The sequence below is a fragment of the Melanotaenia boesemani genome, chromosome 10, assembly GCF_017639745.1.
Source record: "Melanotaenia boesemani isolate fMelBoe1 chromosome 10, fMelBoe1.pri, whole genome shotgun sequence".
Classification (NCBI taxonomy): domain Eukaryota; kingdom Metazoa; phylum Chordata; class Actinopteri; order Atheriniformes; family Melanotaeniidae; genus Melanotaenia; species Melanotaenia boesemani.
Window position 1 is genome coordinate 31,009,829 of NC_055691.1, and position 15,733 is coordinate 31,025,561.

Consider the following 15,733-nt stretch of genomic DNA (forward strand, 5'->3'; position numbering starts at 1 on the left):
TCTGAACTTTCTTGGTAAAATATAGGAAAGAAAAAGTATAATTATTGAGAAAAAAGAAAAAGTGACAATTTTGCATAATCAGAATGAAGATAGTAGCTTAAATGATATTAAAATGCAAAATCTTACTTGTCTAAAACTATCATTAACTGAAATGATTATTAAGTTAGCACAAGTTATCACATTACTTCTGAACATCAGTGTTTATGATAAATAACTTGATTTTCCACAGAAACAGGTTTGAAATTTCAAAGACTGAAAAAAGCATATAGTTTTTTTTTTGTTTTGTTTTTAGCACCTGGGTCTGGTAGTATTTTTATTTGATAAAATTATGAAAAGTATTGAATAAAAGTTATAGAAGAAGTGATCATTTTACATTACAATCAAGATCATTAAGATGATATAAAAACAGTGAACAACAGTAATGCCTTAAATTTTGCATCTTTAAAATTATGTAAATGTACACTGAAGACTTGTGTTCAGTCTCCACATACAGACTTGACTGTTCTAAAGCTCGCTGTGCTCCATGGTCTCTTTATGCAGCCGGATCTTCTCTGGCAGGATTTCAGTCATGAAGATGAACTGCTTCTTCTTCAGGTGCCGAGCAGTTACCTGCTCCTTTAAATCAATGGACAGGTACTCTTCATCTGCTCCATACTTTGGCCAGTGGACAAGGCCGTCCCCGTTGGGAGATCTGCACACATAAACAAGTTATTAAAGAACCGATGTTCACTCTGTGCATACTATTAATTTAAATGAGTTATTCCTACCCAGTGCGAGCAAAGTTGGCCCAGTAGCTCATCGTTGTCCTGCTAAACTCCTCCTCCTCTTCAGGGCACCCATCTAAAATGACAAAGTTGTGAAACTTATTGCACTTCAGAATAAAACAGACAAACCAGACATCATGCCATCTTTAAAGCGGACTTACCAGTTAATTTTGCATGGGTAGTTGTGAAGCAAAATCCCAGCACTATAAAGATCTCATCTCCATGATCACTCCTAACAAAGCTTGGTCTTTTTTTGCTCAGGAATGATGGAGGATGCTGGTACTCATACAGGTATACAGGAGCGCCTGCATCTGGTGGTAGACGAGGATTATTGAAACCATTAGCTTTAAATAGTGGCTTTTTGGTTTATTTACATAATCCTGTTTAAAAAAAATACCTCTGTGAGCATTTGCAGTTTTGATGGCTCCAAGAGTGAAATAAAAATCTCCAATTATCTCAGTGTATCCATCTCTGTTTCTCACGCGGTCTTCACCAGTCCCAACATATTCTTCTACAATCAAATCTTTGATAAATGAATCGTTGGGCTTTAGAAAAGAAAGTAAAAACACTTGTTAAAAGAAATTTCAAAACAGTGAGGAAAAGAATTTATTGAATAGACTAAAACAAAAAAGAAGAGTAGGAAGAGGCGTGGTTGTATCTATTTCCTGTTAGTAACTGATAAATGAATGGGTACTTGTTTGCATATATTTTTAACAAGTGTAGCCATTTCTACCAGTATAACCATTATTACTAATGATCTATTATTAAAAAATGCTAATGATAATTGCATTATTATAGACATATAGGCTATATAGAGCTTTGTGTTATGGAAACACTATCATCATAGTACTCTGAATTATTATTATTATTATTATTATTATTATTATTATTATTATTATTATTATTATTATTATTGTCATTAGTAGTGTCATCCATTGTTATTATTATTATTACTATCACAGTTATTGTGATTACTATTACGATTATTGTTATTATTATTGTTGTTGTTTTTGGATTCGTGTTGCTAAATAAAAAGAAATTTTCTTACATTTGGGTAGATCATAGACAGCAAGTCCACGATGTTATTCCGATCCATTCCTTCTGTCCAGTTTGGAGGAGCAAGGTACTAAACAAAGAAGACCCAAATTAAATTTCCATGTCAGATATGAACAAGGAAACATGAGATCTGATTGTGATATACTGCTCAGAGTTAATAAGTTCTCATTTCATACAAATGTATTAATACGTTTTAAGCACTTACACTAGCCATTAGCCATCCCCCCTCGTGGTTATTCATGCCAGTCATGAAAGGCACAGTGAGGAGTTCGTGTTTTTCGAACAGCTCATTCACAGGTTTGGTCAGGAAATGTCCATCAATATTTAAAGGAAGCATGTATTTTGGATCCTTGAGACAATAAATGTGTAAAAAGATAAGTAGAGTACATGAAAGACACCTTTCAGAGTAAAAATGAAAAAAAGGACAATCAATGTCTCAGTATATCAGAATTTCCTAACAGCTTCTCACCTTTGTAAGTGTGATGACGGTATCTATATCAAGGCTTCTCATGCATTCACCGATCTTCTTTGTGCTTTCAAGGCTACAACCAGATGCATTCGCAAGTGCCTGAAGGCAAATAAAGCCTCATGCACTTACAGTAAAACACATGTTATGTAAAATTCTCAAAATCATTGAAGAGTGTTTCCACAAAGATAAAACATAAATAACTAACCTGCATCACTGGGACAGGATCACGCCCCACAAAGAAATCTATTGCAGCCGTACCACTCTCAGCAATGGCACGGTGGAACAGTCCGTCAGACAGTGGTGAAAGAAGCTGTTGATTCGAGTATCAGGTAAAATAAAAAAGTTTAAGCAATGACATAAGTGATTTTTTTTCTATTAAAAATTAACTTTATCATCAGATTGATTCTTACATGGAGGGAAACGCTCACTCCACCAGCAGACTCCCCAAATATGGTGACTAAATCTGGGTTTCCTCCAAAGTTGTGGATGTTCTCCTTGATCCACCTCAGGGCTTGTACCTGATCCAGCAGACCAAAGTTCCCTGACATGTGCTCGTCTCCAGTGCTGGATACAACACAATTACAGAACTCTTGTTGACATGTGTCACAGATCTGATCAAAAACAGCAGAATAAAACCACAGCATGTTCTAACTGAGCTTAGAAACACAGTTACCTGAGGAAGCCCAGAAGTCCCAGTCGATACTGGATTACAACCACAACCACATCCTGGTATGCAGCCAGGGCAGAACCATCGTAAATAGAAGCAGATCCCATATTGAAGCCACCTCCATGGATCCACACCATGACCTAGAAAAGTAATGAAAGGTTCCCCAAACAGTGTCAGACAAACAACTGTAATCCTAAAACATAAAACTAATAGCAACAAACACCAGGATCTCACTTTGGAATCTGATGTAATCCTGTTTAAATCAGAGCATTACCATTTCTTCTGCCTTAATGAATTCTTTACAATCTTGACAAACCAACTCTAAAAACTTTTCTAAGCTGAAACAAAATAACTCAACACAACCAAACAGAAACTTGGAGCAAATGGTTCTTACTGGGAGTTTGGCATTGTTGGCTCTGTTTGCAGGAGTGTAAATGTTGAGGTAAAGGCAGTCCTCTGAAATGTCTGGTAGATCTACCACCCAGGCATCCATTTTCTTAAGCAGATCTTGAACAATCTCCGCATTTTGAATGCACCTACAAAAGACACATTTTATCAGTAAGCACTGAACTGAATTCCTCCGACTGTGGCGTACCAAACTGAATCACATGTGTTTTACATGGGTGGCTGCTTGGTGGCGTCTCTCACTCCTTCCCATGCATCTGCAGGCTGAGGTGCAGTCAGTCTCAGAGAGGGGCCAACGGGGGGCTTGGCAAATGGAACACCCAGGAAGGCGTGGACCCCCGAGCTCTTTCCCTTTACCCTCACATACTCGCCTCTCAGGCTCCCGAGCTTGGTGTGAACTTCCAGTGCTATCAAGATGTTAAACAGAATCAAAACTGAACATGTTGCAGTTTTGAAATCCAACTTCCCAGAGAAAATGTTTTACATTTGCAAAGAAACACAGCTTCTCTAAAAGTGCAACAGGGTTGTTGTTAGTCTATTATAGATTAACCCCCATAAACAAGATCAGATAAAGGACAAGAACACATTAACAATTTCAGCTGTAATTGCTTTACATTTTAATTTTTAGTGCAGTCAGATTTGCATCTTTTGTCTAATATATACAAACTTGCAAATGGAGCATCATATGTAGTTTGTTGATATTTTGGGACATGAATGAGTTGTCTCAGTAGCTGATTTACAATAACACAGAAAACTAAAACAGACATGAGGAAGCGAGTTTCCTTAGTGTTGTCATCGTTCATCTGGAAGTGGACTGCAACACTGCTGGAATCCGCAAAAAAGCACAAAGAAAAAAATGGCCCTTCATGGAGAAAATTACACATAACCTCTGACTGTTAGAAAGCTGTGCGTGTGCATATTACCTGCAGGAAGGTATAGTGACTGATCTCTAACCAAACCAATTTGTGATTAAGAAACAAAGAAAATTATGAAAATATTGTGATAAGTTTCTTTCGTTTTTTTTTTGACCAGTTGTTTGATACAAGGGTTGAAAGTTAAAAGGATGCTCTCTTTTTCAGGAATTTCACTTCACTTCTACATTTAGATTTTGATAATAATGAAATAACCAAAATGTGTAGCATTTTACTGAATATACATAAAAAGCTGTTTGCTTTGTACTGGATATTTGAAAAACCTGGTTAGTTTGTGAGAATCAGGGTTTATGCAGTTTTTTTTTTTTTTTTAAACACCAGTCAACTAGTCCATGTCAAGCCTTTCATGCGTCCATAGACAGCATTTTGTGTAAATGCAAAATGACAATGAATAATAATAAGAAGAAGAAGAAGAAGAAGAAGAATAATAAGAATAAGAATAAGAATAAGAATAAGAATAAGAATAAGAATAAGAATAAGAATAAGAATAAGAATAAGAATAAGAATAACATTCAGGAATACAAACTAGTTAACAAGTGAAAATATTCCATTATAATAAACATAACTGAGGAGATCCTAAATATGTAAAAAATGATCAGTATGGTCTGAAGATAATGCCATCAATTCACACTAATGTGAAAAATTAATACAGATGTATTGAATCTCTTTCTACAGACATGACTTTTCTAAAGCTCACTGTGCTTCATACCCTCTTTATGCTGCCGGATCTTCTCTGGCAGGATTTCAGTCATGAAGATGAACTGCTTCTTCTTCAGGTGCCGAGCAGTTACCTGCTCCTTTAAATCAATGGACAAGTACTCTTCATCAGCTCCATACTTTGGCCAGTGGACAAGGCCGTCCCCGTTGGGAGATCTGCACACATAAACAAGTTATTAAAGAACCGATGTTCACTCTGTGCATACTATTATTTTAAAAGAGTCATTCCTACCCAGTTCGAGCAAAGTTGGCCCAGTAGCTCATCATGGTCCTGCTAAGCTCCTCCTCCTCTTCAGGGCACCCATCTAAAATGACGAAGTTGGCAAACCTTTGCACCCCAGAGGGAAATACACAATGCAGATATCATGGTGTTTATGAAGCGCACTTACTAGTTAATTTTAAATGAGTAGTTGTGAAACAAGATCCCAGCACTATAAACATCTCATCTCCATGATCACTCCCAACAAAGCTTGGTCTTTTTGACCGTAGGAATGACAGAGGATGCTGGTACTCATACAGGTATACAGGAGCGCCTGCATCTGGTGGTAGACAAGACAGTTGTTGAAACCATTAGCATTAAATAGTGACTGTTTGATTTATTTGCATAATCTTATATAAAAATTTACCTCTGTGAGCATTTGCAGTTTTGATTGCTGCAATAGTGAAATACAAATCTCCCATCACCTGGGTGAATCCATCTCTGTTTCTCACACGATCTTCACCAGTCCCAACATATTCATTTACAATCAAATCTTTCATGACTGCATCTTTGGGCTTCAGAGAAGAAACACTTGTCAAATAAACTTTATCACAATGAAGTAAAGACAGAGGTTAATATCAGACTTTGTCTTACATTAGGATATAACATTGACAGAAAGTTCACAACGTGCTCCCGATCCATCCCTTCTGACCAGTTTGGTAGACCAAAGAACTAAACAAAGAAGACCCAAATTCAATTTGCATGTCAGATGTGCAAAAGAAAACATGGATCAACTTTTCATGAAATCAATGATCAGAAGTTATATTGCACTTACATGAGGTAAAATCCATCCCCCCTCGTGGTTGTTAATGCCAGTCATGAAAGGCACAGTGATGAGTTCATGTTTTTCAAACAGCTCATTTGCAGGTTTTGTCAGGAAGTGTCCATCAACATATATATTAAATCTCAAATTCACATCCTTCAGACAATATGTGTAAAAACAGAAGTAGAAACCACATCAAAAACAGTTCTAAGAGAGAAAATGCCAAAAAATCTTGCACAAGACAAATAAAGTCTTGATGCATGAGTGTTTCTAACAGCGTCTCACCTTTGCAAGTGTGATGATGGTATTGATATCAAGGCTTCTCATGCATTCACTGATCTTCTTTGTGCTTTCAAGGCTACAACCAGATGAATTGGCAGCCATCTGAGAGCAAAAGTAATCTCATTCATTTAAAAAGAGAAATCTACGCTGTGATATTGTCAAAACCAAGAAGAGTGTTTCCACACACAAAAATAAACATTTATAACTAACCTGCATCATTGGGACAGGATCACCACCCACAAGTAAATCCAATGCAGCCGTACCACTCTCAGCAATGGCACGGTGGAACAGTCCGTCAGACAGTGGTGAAAGAAGCTGTTGATTCAAGTATCAGGTAATATAAAAACGTTTAAGCAATGACATAAGTTTAAGCAATGACATAAGTGACTTTTTTTCTATTAAAAATTAACTTTATCATCACATTGATCCTTACATGGAAAGAAACACTCATTCCACCAGCAGACTCCCCAAATATGGTGACTAAATCTGGGTTTCCTCCAAAGTTGTGGATGTTCTCCTTGATCCACCTCAGGGCTTGTACCTGATCCAGCAGACCAAAGTTCCCTGACACGTGTTCGTCTCCAGTGCTGGATACAACACAATTACAGAACTCTTGTTGACATGTAGCACAAATCTGATCAAAAACAGCAGAATAAAACCACAGCATGTTCTAACTGAGCTTAGAAACACAGTTACCTGAGGAAGCCCAGAAGCCCCAGTCGGTACTGGATTACAACCACAACCACATCCTGGTATGCAGCCAGGGCAGAACCATCGTACATAGAAGCAGATCCCAAAGTAAAGCCACCTCCATGGATCCACACCATGACCTAGAAAAGTAATGAAAGGTTCCCCAAACAGTGTCAGACAAACAACTGTAATCCTAAAACATAAAACGAACTAATCCTGTTGAAATCAGAGCATTACCATTTCTTCTGCCTTAACAAATTCTTCAAAATCATTAAAAACTAACTCTCAAAATTAAATCTGAAACAAAATAACTAAAGTGAACTGAACAGAAACTTGGAGCAAATGGTTCTTACTGGGAGTTTGGCATTGTTGGCTCTGTTTGCAGGAGTGTAAATGTTGAGGTAAAGGCAGTCCTCTGAAATGTCTGGTAGATCTAGCACCCCGGCATCCATTTTCTTAAACAGTTCTTGAACAGCTTCCACATTTTGAATGCACCTACAAAAGACACATTTTATCTGTAAGCACTGAACTGAATTCCTCTGACTGTGGCGTACCAAACTGAATCACACGTGTTTTACATGGGTGGCTGCTTGGTGGCGTCTCTCACTCCTTCCCATGCATCTGCAGGCTGAGGTGCAGTCAGTCTCAGAGAGGGGCCAACGGGGGGCTTGGCAAATGGAACACCCAGGAAGGCGTGGACCCCCGAGCTCTTTCCCTTTACCCTCACATACTCGCCTCTCAGGCTCCCGAGCTTGGTGTGGACTTCCAGTGCTATCAGGATGTTAAACAGAATCAAAATTGAACATGTTGCAGTTTTGAAATCAAACTTCCCAGAAAAAATGTTTTATATTTGCAAAGAAACACAGCTCCTCTAAAGGGGCAACATTGGGGTTGTTGCTGAATGATTAACAAGCAAAAGATCTATGCAGGTGACAGGTAGGTTTGCACCAATGTTTGGATTCATGGACATTACATCATGTCCTCATATATAGACTATTTATCAATTTATTGATGCAGACGATTGGTTGGAAGAGTAGAGAATAAAACATCCATCTACACACTCACCTATTCAGACTGGTAGTGTGGGTAACATTAGATTTTTTTTTAAAGTTTATTTAATACAAGAGTTGAAAGTTCAGAGGATGCTTTCTTTTTCACTTCAGTTCTACATTTCATATCAAGCGGCCATTGTTTGGACACTCAAAGCACACAACAAACAAACAATGCTGCTGTCCACTGTGCTGAAGTAAACAGAAAGGATCACCTGCGTTGTTTGGAAGATTTAATTAAATTAAATTAAGTAAATAAACACACAACACTGACAAATTAATGCTATTCTTTCCAAGATACATCAACCTTATGGATAAATAAATGTAACCTGAAAGTGGACTATTTTTAGGGCTCCCCCCATAAAGTATCAGCTGAATGTCTTTAGATGATCTACTCTGCTTTTCAGGGGAGTCGAGCTCCACTTAGCTCCGTAATTTAAATCCTATTTCTAAAGCTCACTGTGCTTCATACCCTCTTTATGCTGCTGGATCTTCTCTGGCAGGATTTCAGTCATGAAGATGAACTGGTTCTTCTTCAGGTGTTGAGCAGTTACCTGCTCCTTTAAATCAATGGACAGGTACTCTTCATCTGCTCCATACTTTGGCCAGTGGACAAGGCCGTCCCCGTTGGGAGATCTGCACACATAAACAAGTTATCAAAGAACCGATGTTCACTCTGTGCATACTATTATTTTAAAAGAGTCATTCCTACCCAGTGCGAGCAAAGTTGGCCCAGTAGCTCATCATGGTCCTGCTAAGCTCCTCCTCCTCTTCAGGGCACCCATCTAAAATGATAAAGTTGCCAAACCTTTGCACGCCAGAGGGAAATACACAATGCAGATATCATGGTGTTTATAAAGCTCACTTACCAGTTAATTTTACATGGGTAGTTGTGAAACAAGATCCCAGCACTATAAACATCTCATCTCCATGATCACTCCCAACAAAGCTTGGTCTTTTTGACCGTAGGAATGACGGAGGATGCTGGTACTCATACAGGTATACAGGAGCGCCTGCATCTGGTAGTAGACAAGAGGATTGTTGAAACCATTAGCATTAAATAGTGACTGTTTGATTTATTTGCATAATCTTATATAAAAATTTACCTCTGTGAGCATTTGCAGTTTTGATTGCTGCAATAGTGAAATACAAATCTCCCATCACCTGGGTGAATCCATCTCTGTTTCTCACACGATCTTCACCAGTCCCAACATATTCATTTACAATCAAATCTTTCATGACTGCATCTTTGGGCTTCAGAGAAGAAACACTTGTCAAATAAACTTTATCACAATGAAGTAAAGACAGAGGTTAATATCAGACTTTGTCTTACATTAGGATATAACATTGACAGAAAGTTCACAACGTGCTCCCGATCCATCCCTTCTGACCAGTTTGGTAGACCAAAGTACTAAACAAAGAAGACCCAAATTCAATTTGCATGTCAGATGTGCAAAAGAAAACATGGATCAACTTTTCATGAAATCAATGATCAGAAGCTATATTGTACTTACATGAGGTAAAATCCATCCCCCCTCGTGGTTGTTAACGCCAGTCATGAAAGGCACAGTGATGAGTTCATGTTTTTCAAACAGCTCATTTGCAGGTTTTGTCAGGAAGTGTCCATCAACATATATATTAAATCTCAAATTCACATCCTTCAGACAATATGTGTAAAAACAGAAGTAGAAACCACATCAAAAACAGTTCTAAGAGAGAAAATGCCAAAAAATCTTGCACAAGACAAATAAAGTCTTGATGCATGAGTGTTTCTAACAGCTTCTCACCTTTGCAAGTGTGATGATGGTATTGATATCAAGGCTTCTCATGCATTCACTGATCTTCTTTGTGCTTTCAAGGCTACAACCAGATGAATTGGCAGCCATCTGAGAGCAAAAGTAATCTCATTCATTTAAAAAGAGAAATCTACGCTGTGATATTGTCAAAACCAAGAAGAGTGTTTCCACACACAAAAATAAACATTTATAACTAACCTGCATCATTGGGACAGGATCACCACCCACAAGTAAATCCATTGCAGCCGTACCACTCTCAGCAATGGCACGGTGGAACAGTCCGTCAGACAGTGGTGAAAGAAGCTGTTGATTCAAGTATCAGGTAACATAAAAAAGTTTAAGCAATGACATAAGTTTAAGCAATGACATAAGTGACTTTTTTTCTATTAAAAATTAACTTTATCATCAGATTTATTCTTACATGGAGGGAAACGCTCACTCCACCAGCAGACTCCCCAAATATGGTGACTAAATCTGGGTTTCCTCCAAAGTTGTGGATGTTCTCCTTGATCCACCTCAGGGCTTGTACCTGATCCAGCAGACCAAAGTTCCCTGACACGTGTTCATCTCCAGTGCTGGATACAACACAGTTACAGAATTCTTGTTGACATGTAGCACAAATCTGATCAAAAACAGCAGAATAAAACTACAGCATGTTCTAACTGAGCTTAGAAACACAGTTACCTGAGGAAGCCCAGAAGTCCCAGTCGGTACTGGATTACAACCACAACCACATCCTGGTATGCAGCCAGGGCAGAACCATCGTACATAGAAGCAGATCCCATAGCAAAGCCACCTCCATGGATCCACACCATGACCTAGAAAAGTAATAAAAGGTTCCCCAAACAGTGTCAGACAAACAACTGTAATCCTAAAACATACAACGAACTAATCCTGTTGAAATCAGAGCATTACCATTTCTTCTGCCTTAACAAATTCTTCAAAATCATTAAAAACTAACTCTCAAAATTAAATCTGAAACAAAATAACTAAAGTGAACTGAACAGAAACTTGGAGCAAAGGGTTCTTACTGGAAGTTTGGCATTGTTGGCTCTGTTTGCAGGAGTGTAAATGTTGAGGTAAAGGCAGTCCTCTGAAATGTCTGGTAGATCTAGCACCCCGGCATCCATTTTCTTAAGCAGATCTTGAACAGCTTCCACATTTTGAATGCACCTACAAAAGACACATTTTATCAGTAAGCACTGAACTGAATTCCTCCGACTGTGGCGTACCAAACTGAATCACACGTGTTTTACATGGGTGGCTGCTTGGTGGCTTCTCTCACTCCTTCCCATGCATCTGCAGGCTGAGGTGCAGTCAGTCTCAGAGAGGGGCCAACGGGGGGCTTGGCAAATGGAACACCCAGGAAGGCGTGGACCCCCGAGCTCTTTCCCTTTACCCTCACATACTCGCCTCTCAGGCTCCCGAGCTTGGTGTGGACTTCCAGTGCTATCAGGATATTCAATATCAATCAAAATGTAACATTTTGTAGTTTTGTAATCTAAATATATATATCTTATATCTTTAAATAATTAACATTTTCTACAACCATGACTTTTTTTTTATCATAATTAGTTTAATTGAGAGACTTTGGTTGTGCCCTGAAATCAGGGTTAATAACACCACTGACCAACCTTTAGCCTCACCAAGCAGTTTTATGTCATCAGATGCACGTATTTGCTCCACCACTGAGTGCACTACAGATATCTTAAAATGATACTGGATATGTTTGGACACAGCAGGTAGCAATTTGGTTTGTAAAAGGTATGTCCAGAGAGATGGAAATTTATCCTACAGTGTACCACTTCCCCCTCAGCCACTACATCCTAGGGATGTGCATCCTAACGCAGTCATAGGACCAGACTGCAGGACACAATTAATTCTGCTTTAATATAAATGTAAACTGATCTTATTATTATTTATAACAATGTGTGTGACACTTTAAAAATAAGGACAACCAGGTTTCATTTTTTTTCTTTCTGTTTGTTAACGTTTGCCTTCTCTGTCTCACCTCTGTGTCCGTGCCCTTTAGTCTCATGCTCTTTATCAGCATTTTCATGAGTTCACCTTTGCAAATAGAGCCAGCTGGCATCTCCTTTCAACTTAGGAAATTGCCATTTATTAATCTAAGAACAAAGACGTGAACGTGTTTTTGATCAGCTTCATGTTTCTTAAGAATTTTCTTATTATTATTAATATTATTAAAATAAACATTTTATGTGTGATTTTACACAGGCGAGAATTTACACATTTTTATTTATGCATAACTTAAGATAAAAATACACGGACGTGCACTTGTGCACACAAACCCTAATTGACAGCTATCTTACACCATAGTTAAGATATTGGTAACTTAGGCCCATTGTTGGCACCTTTATTTTTGTATTTGAACAGTTAGATCCAGCCATGTGAGGACACAAACTATGTTCCCTGTCTTCTGTGTTTTCAAATTAACTTAAAAACTCACAGCAACTAAGTAAAATTAACAATTCACAAGTTGAACATAAAGTTAATCAACTACTACATTAATCCTGTTAACAATTCCATATCACTCTGATCTAATTTATGACTTCAGACTTGGCTGAAGAGGAAAATAAAAAGTCGTAAAACTTTGAACTCTGAAACATAATAATGTCATTAATATAGACTTTTAAGTTCTGAGCCAAACAAACATGATTGCAGGTCATTTGGTTGAAGTGTGTGAACGAACATATTTGCTCTTTCACCTACTCGGGCTGGGTCTGTACACACCTGGTTTAATTAATTGGTTTGAACCATTTGAGTTACATGTAGATGAGAGCTGAGTATTGAATTTGTATTATAAAGAACCATCCAATCATCCCTGTTATTATGCAATGTAAAACCTGATATAAAAGTCCTATTTTTTTTTTTTTTATTATGATTATTGCTTTCTGCACCCTGCTGAAATGTTTTATGTAAAGCACTTTGAATTGTCTTGTACATGAAATGTGCTATACAAATAAATTTGCCTTGCCTTGCCTTGCCTTACCCTAGAGCGCTACAGTCCTGCAAGTTTAAGATGTTTCCCTGTTTCAACACACTGGATTCAAATGAATAAGTCACTGAACAGAACTTGGTAAACTTTGGGATCCATTTAATTTGAACCGGGTGAGTTAGAACAGGGAAATATGTATGCCCTGCAGGATCCCTGCAGGACAATCTCTGTTCACCGCACATTTAATCAGCCACGAACGTCGCTGGATCAGAAGACCACAGCGTAAAGTTCCACATGTTATGTCTGATATAAATAATGTTGAAAAGTAATCCTACTTACATTGCAGATCTGCAGTGACACCGAGAAATAAAACATACATAAGGAAGCAAGTTTGTCTCGCGTGGGGCTTCATGGTCAGCCTCTGCAAGCGGATTGCGCCACTGCGGACTTCTGCCAAGAACCGCGAGTATACTACTATTGGCTCCACTGAAGCGCACTAAACTTTGGTCGATGTCACAATAAAGAAAAAAAAAGAGAGTTATCCGGTGGATGTGACGTAAGTACGCACCTTTTTTTTCCACCAAAGCAACAGGTAATTAGGTCAACTCCATACTCACTTTCCCAGGCATATGTGTACATATGTGTTATATATATATATATATATAACAGATGTTAACCCTCTAAGCCCCGGCAGCAGAGGGTGCAGGCTCCAATTTATTGACTTCCAAATATCTAGATAATGAACCACTAAAGGTGCATGGATGGAAGTTATTGTGCGGTTTGTGAATATTTATCTTACCTCCGAATCTAGAGGCTTAGATTCTAATCCTGCATTTTATCTGTTCACCTGATGGCTGATATTCATCAGATATTCTTCCCTCTGTGTTTAGAAGGAACGCACATTCACACAGCTTTAAATTCATCCTGCTGACTTTACATTGTAGTTACAGTAGAGAGAGAGTATAAATGCCTGTTTTGTTAGTCAATAACCAATTAAAACAACTTGCTGTGTAAACTCTTCTTGACTTTGATCACCTTATTTTTCATTTCTTTGTTTAGGGAGGACATGGTTGCTAAAATATTTAAAATATTTGCTTGTAGGCGCAACAAATGTCCCCTAACCCTGTACCTATAAATGTTTAACCAAATGTCAATAGAGATGGAGATTTATTCTCCAGTCTACCAATATACCCTCAGCCCCTATCACAGGATGTGATGCACTCATGGGACCACATTGTAGGTTTGCTGTACAAGTTATTCAATACTTATTATTAATAATAATAAAAATAATAATAAAAAAATAATATTTGTAGCGACTATGTCCCACTAAGACGCTGCTGGTTTAAATTATTTGGCATTGTTCCTAAATAAACTCAGTTGGTGTAATGATCACGCTTCCTTCAGATGTGTAAAATCAGATTAACATTTATTTTCTTATAAGAAAATAAATGTTAATCTGATTTTACACATTTACTTATTTTCTTCATAGTTTCTTTCCTTCTGTTTCCATTAAGCAACATTTATATTAAACAAAAACTTAAACCCCTGATTGAACCCCCAGTCACACTATATGCCACAGACAGAACACAAAAAAATTAAACACCACCCCCTAGTGGTTTAGGGGAAACAAAATAAAACATGACTCCTACAATATTAATAATAATTTTATTTCTTATTCTGTTGAATACTTTTCCTGTCCTTTTACCCTCCTCTGTCTCACCACGGTGTCTAGGCCCTTCATTCTCATACCAGTAGATAACTGCACATTAAAATGATTCTTGAACCAACTATCACGCTGCACCTTTGAACAACAAACTCTCTGCTTGACATCATTTCTCCCTAATACAAAAAAGCCATTGATCCCCTGCCCACCCCGTGCTGAAAGAATGTTTGCTTTTATGCTTTCAAAAGTGAGATTCTCACCATGAACAAAGTATTCTGGCTGAGTCCTGTGAGTCCTATGATAAAGCCAAAGTTATAATAACAAAATGTGGACTTACTTCTTTAAAAAAAAATTACATTGTGTTGGCATTAATCACAGTGGTTCTGAATGTTCAGGACCTCAGGGACTTCCTGTGCTATTTGGGGGACCCGGACCTCAGGTTGGGAACCACTGTATTTGGATAGTTTGTGAAGCCTAAACGATATAAAAAATATCCATTCGAGCCAGCCAGGAGTCGAACCTAGAATCTTCTGATCCGTAGTCAGACGCGTTATCCATTGCGCCACTGGCCCAGGATATACAGCTATAATTCACCAAACATTTTTCATAAATGTCTACAATGTTCTTGTTTGTTTTTCCTGTTTGTTTGTAGTGGGTCCGCTCGTTTACCGTTAGCCGGACGATGACCCGGGGAGAAGCGGTGACGAGCGGAGGAGGAGTTCGCCGCTCAAATGGAGGGGGCAGCGTTTGCCGGTAGAAAGAGGCGTTTGCCTAAACAAGAGGCATGGATCTTTCAGGGCGATATTATTCGTAATAATAATAATAATAATAATAATCTTAATAATAATAAAAAGTTTGCAATAAAGCCATAATTATGTACACGTTTCTTTTAGGTTGTAATCTGCAAAGTGAAACAGTATCCATTTGAGATTTCAATCATATTAATGCGAAGTTATCTACTGAACTTAAATAAAGGCCACACATTGACATTATTTATTAAGTTGGAACATCCTCTAGGTTTGTCCGCAAACCGACTCATTTGTTCCACCCAACTCCGCCCACACATGTCGAGTCGCCCGGGCGGAGAATGGTGCGGACCCATTGTTAGAAAAGACCGAAAGATAAAATAAATAGAAATAATAAATTACAAAACTAAATAGCAGTGATAAACGACAACATTCAAAATGACCGAAAAGCATATAAAATAAGCAAGTGCAAATGTTTGAAAGGACATTTAGATGTAATAACTCGATGGCAAAGAGTCG

The 15,733-nt window shown here is 38.0% G+C and overlaps 1 protein-coding gene and 1 non-coding gene across 2 annotated transcripts; both read right to left on the reverse strand.

Annotated features, from left to right (window-relative positions):
• Positions 1 to 48: 48 nt before the first annotated feature.
• Positions 49 to 13,285, reverse strand: ces2b (carboxylesterase 2b). Its single transcript, XM_041998225.1, has 37 exons — positions 13,145 to 13,285; positions 11,106 to 11,298; positions 10,881 to 11,022; positions 10,534 to 10,667; positions 10,271 to 10,424; positions 10,048 to 10,152; positions 9,841 to 9,939; positions 9,568 to 9,711; positions 9,387 to 9,464; positions 9,160 to 9,307; positions 8,923 to 9,072; positions 8,766 to 8,838; positions 8,526 to 8,689; positions 7,583 to 7,775; positions 7,358 to 7,499; positions 7,011 to 7,144; positions 6,748 to 6,901; positions 6,525 to 6,629; positions 6,318 to 6,416; positions 6,045 to 6,188; positions 5,864 to 5,941; positions 5,637 to 5,784; positions 5,400 to 5,549; positions 5,243 to 5,315; positions 5,003 to 5,166; positions 3,576 to 3,768; positions 3,351 to 3,492; positions 2,963 to 3,096; positions 2,700 to 2,853; positions 2,495 to 2,599; positions 2,290 to 2,388; positions 2,026 to 2,169; positions 1,813 to 1,890; positions 1,162 to 1,309; positions 926 to 1,075; positions 768 to 840; positions 49 to 691 (listed from the first exon to the last, which is right to left on the reverse strand). Exons 1-37 carry the CDS (start codon positions 13,215 to 13,217, stop codon positions 505 to 507), a joined length of 4,848 nt encoding a protein of 1,615 aa, XP_041854159.1. The 5' UTR covers positions 13,218 to 13,285; the 3' UTR covers positions 49 to 504.
• A 1,682-nt stretch (positions 13,286 to 14,967) lies between these two features.
• Positions 14,968 to 15,040, reverse strand: trnar-acg. Its single transcript has one exon. It is a non-coding gene; the product is annotated as a tRNA-Arg (tRNA).
• Positions 15,041 to 15,733: the final 693 nt, after the last annotated feature.

What these genes read in the sequence shown, in the direction of transcription:
- ces2b (XM_041998225.1), bottom strand. Translation starts at nt 13,217, where the DNA reads ATGAAGCCCCACGCGAGACAAACTTGCTTCCTTATGTATGTTTTATTT. An exon ending in ATCCTGTCCCAATGATGCAG is followed by an intron (nt 9,940 to 10,047) that starts GTTAGTTATAAA and finishes TTTTGCTCTCAG; the next exon opens with ATGGCTGCCAATTCATCTGG. An exon ending in GCCACCAAGCAGCCACCCAT is followed by an intron (nt 3,493 to 3,575) that starts GTAAAACACATG and finishes TGTCTTTTGTAG; the next exon opens with GTGCATTCAAAATGCGGAGA.